Genomic DNA, 7,500 nt, shown 5'->3' with positions numbered 1-7,500 from the left:
TACATAAAGAAGAGAGAAAAAGCCTCTGACACTCTGCCAGAACTCGGATGGAATGTGGCAGAATAAAGAACTGATTAATATTCGTTTTTTTTTCTTTTTGTTTTTTGTTTTTTTCTCCAATTTGAAGGTGGGAAATAAAGGTATTTCAGAAATCCCTGGACTTGGATGACTAAGTTGTGCGGTATGTTAATCCGTCACAGGAAATGAACCGTGATAACATGTGATAACTGCAGCAACGCACGACGTATCAAGGGGGATAGTTGATGATGATGATGATGATGATGATGGTGATGGTGATGGTGATGGTGATGATGATGATGATGATGGTGGTGATGGTGATGGTGATGGTGATGGTGATGATAATGATGATGATGGTGGTGATGGTGATGGTGATGATGATGGTGACGGTGATGGTGATGGTGATGATGGTGATGATGATGATGGTGATGGTGATGATGATGGTGATGGTGATGGTGATAGTGATGATGGTGGTGATGATGATGATGATGATGGTGATGGTGACGGTGACGGTGATGGTGATGGTGATGGTGATGATGGTGATGGTGATGATGGTGATGATGATGATGATGATGATGATGATGATGATTGATGATGATGATGATGATGAAGATGATGATGATGATGATGATGATGATGATGATGATGATAATAATAATGATGATGATAATGATAATAATCAATATGATAGGCATAGTCAGGATATTGGCATTTTAGTCCTGAGGTAGTTATAGAATATAGCATATGATGTTGATGATGATGATGATACTGCTACTACTAATGATGATGATGTTGATGATGTTGATGATGATACTGCTACTACTAATGATGATGATGATAATAATAATATTAATGATAATAATGATGATGATGGTAATAACAATAATAATAATAATGATAATAGAAATGATAATTATAACAGAGCTAAAGATGATAATAAAAGAAAGACAATAATAGTAATGAAAATAATAATGATAATGATAATAGTAACGATGATAATAGTGATAATGATAATGATAATAGTAATATTGATAATGATACTAATAATGAATGCAGTAATAATGACAATGATGATACTAATTGGAATAATAATAATAATAATAATAACAATAATAATAATAATAATGAATAATAATAATGATAATGATAATAAAAATGATAATAACAACAGTAATAACGATGGTAATAATAATAATAATAATAATGATAATTAAATTACGATAATAATTATGATTATTATAACAAAAATAACAATAATAAGCATGGTATTAATAATAATAATGATAATTAAATTACGATAATAATTATGATTATTATAACAAAAATAACAATAATAATCATGATATCAATAACAATAATGATAATAATAGTAATAATAATAATAAAAATAACAATAATGATAATAATAATAATGGCAATAGGGATAATGATAACGATAAAAAAATAATGATAATAATAATAATAATAATGACAATAATTATAATAATAATAAAATAATGATAATAATGATAATGACAATAATGTTAATAATAATAATAACAGCAGTAATAATAATAATAGCAATAATTATCACAATAATAATAATAATAAAAACAATGATAATGATACGATGATAATAATCGTAATAATAATGATAAAAAACAATCGTTTTATTTTATTAATATTTTTATTATAATAATAACAACAACACTAATAATAATAACAGTAACAATAATGATAACAATAACAATAATGATAGTAATAATACCGTGGCGTGGGTGCAAAAGAGGGAACCATCCGGCCCAGAACAGACCGGTGACATCGCTCGACCACTGAACAGGGTCGTCCTCGAGCCGTCTGCAGCATCTAATGCACTGAAGGCGCGTCTGGTGGCGAGCTCTGCTGGGCTTCTACAGAGGGTTGCTGGTGATCCATGGTCGTCCTTGAGGTCATCGCATGCCAAAGCAGCTGGAGGTGCTACGTCTCTCCTGTAGCCTTGTTTTCCGCTCTTACTTGTCTTTTCGCCACTCTTAAGTATATATTTAAGTATACTCTAAAGTATATGTCCTAGTACAGAGGTCGGCAGCCATTGACATGAATGCCAGACTTGGCACGCTTAGCACTCCTTCTTCTCCTCTCCTCCCCCTCCCCCATTCACAAATCCCTGCAAAGTATAATCCGCAAAGGAGATTCATTACGATTTCCGTCACACCGCGCGCACCCTCTGCTTTCGACATTCAATAGCAAAAGGTCCACATCATCATCTTCCGGAAGGCTGAAATACACGTGTACCCGGCCAGTAAAAGGGCTAAGGTGGAGGATGAGTTACTTGTCAGTAGCCTCACTAAGATGCCAGAACAATTTGATCGTAGTAAGAACATTTGTCAACTAGGAGGGTAATGTGTCACATGGAGCGCTAATTGGTCAGGAACCGTTAGGATGTTAATTATATTGTACAGAGAAATATAATGAACAAGAATTCCATATCTTCTAGTAAAATAGGCAAGTAATTATGCTTCGAACACATATAAGCAGCTTGGCCTGAACAAAAAATAAACCATGCTCATCTTCATAATAGACTCTCCATGCGGCGGGCGCTATTCCAGTTTTTACAGCCATGAGCCGGTTTAAAATTAATTTGCAGTGATAATATCTATGTAAGCCTATATACAGCATGGTTTCTCCAGTGCTTTACCCCTTACTGCAACAGAAACGACTTCATCAGTTAGTTACATGTTACATATTCACCAACACCTTAAAACTAAAGAAGCATAAATTCCAGCATTACCGAGGACAAGATATCGAACTTGAGATGTTATAAAAGCGAGCTAAATTCAGTTATAAATAAAAGGAATGGCAATTGGTACAATTCATAATCCTTAAGTGAATTCTGTGTAGAGTGGTCAAGTAGGTGAGTAAAGCAGATAAGCGACAAGTATATGTCAATAAATGAACAGTTGGCGCAGCAAGTAAAAGGAAGCGATGTTTCAAGAGAACACATGTTTAAAATCAAAGAATGTACGTGATGATACAATCAGTAACGAAGTAATTACGAATACATATCTTATATGAGAGAATGATAACGTAATTTCGTAACTAATAAAAAAGAATGTTATACACGGGAACGAGCATTACAATAATTGAATAAATTGGTGTGGTTATTTGCTCTGAGAAAAAATAAAACATACTAAACTGCAATGTGAGAACAATATGTTCAGTTAGATTTACGAAGTCTAGCTTTGCTCGGGCCTTTTCTCTAGAGTGGCCCGGCCTATGTCAGCTATTTCTAGCACTCTCATATGCTTCGTTTGAAATGTATGCTTAGCGTGGAGGCTGGGTTACTAGCAAGCCCTCCAGTTTCCATGGTGTAAGCATGTGGCATACCCTTTCTACCAGCCCGGCGGCTGTGGTGGGGGTTCCCTGTCTCAGAAATTGTGAGTGTTTGCAATTCTGGAAGCAATGTAGCAGAGTGGCATTCGGCTCACTGCAATGCTTACATTCCCTGTCGATCACGTCGTCAATAATTTGCTGAGCCCATGAGTAACCTATGCAGTATGACTTCGGCATCTCTATTCATTTTTGGAGATAATCCCAGTGGCCCATAGCCTGTGGCATCTGAGTACCATCTGGCTCTGGGCTAGTTTGTCGCCAAACTCATTCCCTTGGATGCCTATGTGGCTTAGGACCCAGTTAATGATTATCCTTCTACCCTGATCAAGGATCCTCTGTGCTATAGTGAGGACAGTGGTCAAGAGGTAGATTAGGCATGCTGTGCTGTAGACAGTCAATAGCTGATCTGGATTCTGTATGACCAGGCGTCCTTCCCTTAGGGATGCGTGGGCCTGGGCTATAATAATTGCAATTGTTTCAGCTTGGAGTGATGATGCATTGTCAGTGACCCTAATGGATATTGTAGCAACCCTTCCTGCAAAGCCAGTGGGTTATGGGATCCATGGACCCATCTGTGAGGTAGGTTCTACTACCTCCAGAAGTTATTTGTGCAATGACCCTTTGTACTTGTGCCTTTAGTCTAGGCATAGAGTAATGATTTTTCTCCTTGATAAGCTCAAGATTGATTACCCGATCAAGGTATTTGCCCACAACAGGGGTTCTCTATAGTCAGGGTGGTGGTGGGGGTGGGGTGTCTATGCCCTTGGTGATCAGCTGCTTTTTGTGCTGAAAGTGTATTAACACTGGTAGTGTGTGAGCCTGTTGTCGTCAAACAGCTGGTAGTCTTGCTGTAGGCATCTGAATACTGCCTCATGTTTGTATTCTGTTTCATGTTTGGGTTGTCTGTATAACCTTGGAAAGAAACTGCTGTCATGAGATCGACCCGGGTGTCTAAGGATGGCAGGTTAGCCTCCATGAGAAGGTTGAGGGTCTTTGTCCACCTGGGAACACCCAGAATGATCCTGGCTGCTTCGTTTTGGATTGTCTCCAATTTTTCTTTTAATTTTGTGCTGGAAACAATGAGGGCGACAGAAGCATAGTCTATAATGGACCGGACAGTGTGTACATAGAACGCTCTTAGTACTTTGTGTCCTGCTCCTGTGTGTTTCCTGGTCAATACTTTCATGACAGTCTTTCTTTGGTTCGGTCAGGCAGGTACTGGATCTCCTTGGAAGTGAGTGTGTGGCCTACTTATACCCCAAGGTGTTGACACTCCTTTACCCATTCCAAATCCATCCACTGAACAGTAAATTTTGTGTTTTAGACATTAGTTTTCATAGCCGTAGCTTTTGATTTTGCTCCTGAAGTCTTTAGACTTATCCTGCAAAACTCTTCAGACACAAAGATTAAAGATTTAATAATTAAAAATTTAATTTTAATTCCAGTTGTTATAATGGATATTCTTTGCTGTGACATGCTGTCTGTTTTATTTTGCTTCCAAATCTCCCTCTGTGTGCAAGGAATGGCTGGGGTTACCATTCTAGATTGCTAGACCAGCACATTACCGCTGCACCAGCGCAGAGCACAAGGTCCAGACAATGCTGGGCTCTAGTGAGGCAGTGCTTACCAGACATGATTACCAGATTATCTGCATAAGAAACGTTTCTACAGCCCTCTGGCAGGTGAATGTTGAGTATGCTGGACTTAAGGGTTTTGAAAAGGGCAGGACTGAGGACCCCACCCTATGACATTCTATATTCTAATGGCATGTGCTAAGTGACCTTGAAATATGACATTTGCTGTTCTGTTGTTGAAATAGTCAGCTATCCAGCCCAAGAGCCTACCTTTGATTCCCATATGGATAAGGGTCTCCTGAATGGCAAGGGGACTTGCTATTCAAAGACCTTCTCCAGGTCTAAGAATACAATCAGTTGTGCATATTGTGCATTAGAATGGCGATACTGTGTACTATGCTCATACCCTTAGTGAACCCATGCAGGTAGGAGAGAAATGGGTCAATATCTGCCTGTCTCCAATGGTCTTGGGATGGAAACTATTATAGCTTTTTCCAGCTCTGGAGTAGCATGGCCGTTTGCCAGGACTTGCTGATGAGCGACAGAAATGTGAGCTCTCCTGCAAGACCTAAGTGTGAGATGGTGGGGTAGGAGATCCCATCAGAGCCCTGAGGGAGAACATGACATCCGAGTCATCAGGTTAAAGTGCTGAAAAAAACAATAACAATATTATATCAATTAAAGAATAAGTAAGGCAGGGGAAATGTTCCGAGTCTGATCTGTGTGTGACTTTTTGTGTGTGTTGTTAAAACAATGGTTAACAGTGAGAAATTTTGCAATATAGAGTTAGTATTAGTGTATTCATTAAGAAGAGGGCAACTTACATGTAAGGTGTGGGTAGGTTTAGGAAGGGCAATAGTTCATCTGGCACGAAACAGGGACACACTTTCAATAATAGCAAGGAAGTATTGATGGTGTAGGGTAGAAGTGTGACATCATGGTTGTGCTTAAAAGGGTTCGTGAAGATTTAACGGGGCAGGTGAGCTGGATTGGCTAGTGTGGCATCGTAGAGTACGAGGATACATCTTCAGCGACTTTGTTGGGAGGGTAGCGTGAGTAGTCAGAACGAAGTAGTGCAGCAGAAATGGTGTGGGTATGCGTGGATCAGGAGTGGACTTGGTAGCGATGGCTGGGCATTAAAGGAGGTGAGGAGGCACTTTGGCAGGAGCATATCATTGGTAACAGGAACATTCAGCGTTGTGAAGGTTGGGGCCTAGAGGGAGCTTGGCTGGAAGGTATATTGGGGGAGGTAGTTGTGTGACCCCACGAGAGACCTGTACCCCGGGCGCCAAAGGTGGAGCGGTGACGAGCGAGATTGTCATCTGTCCCTGTCTCTCCCTGCTCTGTTCTGCTTCTGCTTCTTGTTCTGCCTCTGCTATCTGACGAGACGTCCTTTTATGCAGCTATTCCTTGTGAGGGCGTTTGCTTGCTTAGGCCGTAGAAGTGCCAAAAGAGAAAGTAGAGTGAACACCTTTGTCCGCTGAAGGAGGAAGGCAGCTGCCGAGGCCCAGGTGCGAAAAAGGGAACCATCCAGCCTTGAGCATATCGTTGACAATAATAATAATTATATTAATGATGATAATAATAATGATTAAAATAATAATGATGATAATAGTAATGATTAAAATAATAATGATGATAATAATAATAATGATTAAAATAATAATGATGATAATAATAATAATGATTAAAATAATAATGATGATAATAATAATAATGATGATAATAATAATAATGATGAAAATAATAGTGATGATAATAATAATTAAAATCATAATGATGATAATAACAATAATGATTAAAATAATAATGATGATAATAATATTAATGATTTCAATAATAATGGTAATAATAATAATGATTAAAATAATAATGATGATAATAATACTAATGATGATAACAATAAGAATGATAGGAATGATGATAGTATCAATAGCAATAACAATAAAATAATAATAAAAGTAATAGCGATAATGATGATAATAATAATAATTATTATTAACATAATGATAATAATAATAATAATTATTAACATAATGATAATAATAATGATATAATAAAAATAACGATAATGATCATAATAAAGATAATAAAGATAATGATAATAATTATAATGATGATAATAACAATATTAATGATAGTAATCATAATGATAATAATGATAATAATAGTAATAATAAGATTATTATAATGATAATGATAAATAAGGATAAAAATAATAACGACAATAATAGAAACAATAGTAATGACAATAGTGATAATTTAAATGATATATCGTTTGTTCAATGATACGATGGAACTGTTTTAAAACCTATGTTATGGATGTGGATGAATCTGATATAATAATTGCATGAGATTTTCCTGCCCGGCAAATAGCGAAAAAAATTACAGAAACCTTCATAATGCTATACAAGAGTCATGGATAACGCCATATGATGATAATGCTGATCTTAATGTGTAAATAACCAAATAATGGCCAAACCATAGAAAGCCATTCAGATGTTAAAAAAAGAAAGAAAGAAAAAAAGATGAAAAAACA

General features: G+C 36.8%; 1 protein-coding gene across 4 annotated transcripts in view; it reads left to right on the top strand.

The window, feature by feature from the left end:
• Window positions 1–7,500, top strand: part of LOC113820102 (uncharacterized) — a 17,898-nt gene that overhangs the window by 2,680 nt on the left and 7,718 nt on the right. For 2 of the 4 annotated variants that reach the window (XM_070139984.1, XM_070139988.1), the window contains exon 2: window positions 3,869–3,966. The exons of the other annotated variants lie outside the window; for them this stretch is intronic. In XM_070139984.1, the coding sequence (XP_069996085.1) occupies window positions 3,901–3,966 (66 nt within the window). In that variant the 5' untranslated portion in view covers window positions 3,869–3,900. The remainder of the gene's footprint in view (window positions 1–3,868; window positions 3,967–7,500) is intronic. 4 annotated transcript variants of the gene reach the window in all.

This window comes from Penaeus vannamei, chromosome 26 (genome assembly GCF_042767895.1).
Source record: "Penaeus vannamei isolate JL-2024 chromosome 26, ASM4276789v1, whole genome shotgun sequence".
In the NCBI taxonomy this organism is placed as follows: Eukaryota; Metazoa; Arthropoda; class Malacostraca; order Decapoda; family Penaeidae; genus Penaeus; species Penaeus vannamei.
The sequence above is the reverse complement of the archived record's forward strand: the minus strand, read 5'-3'. Positions and strand labels throughout refer to the sequence as shown.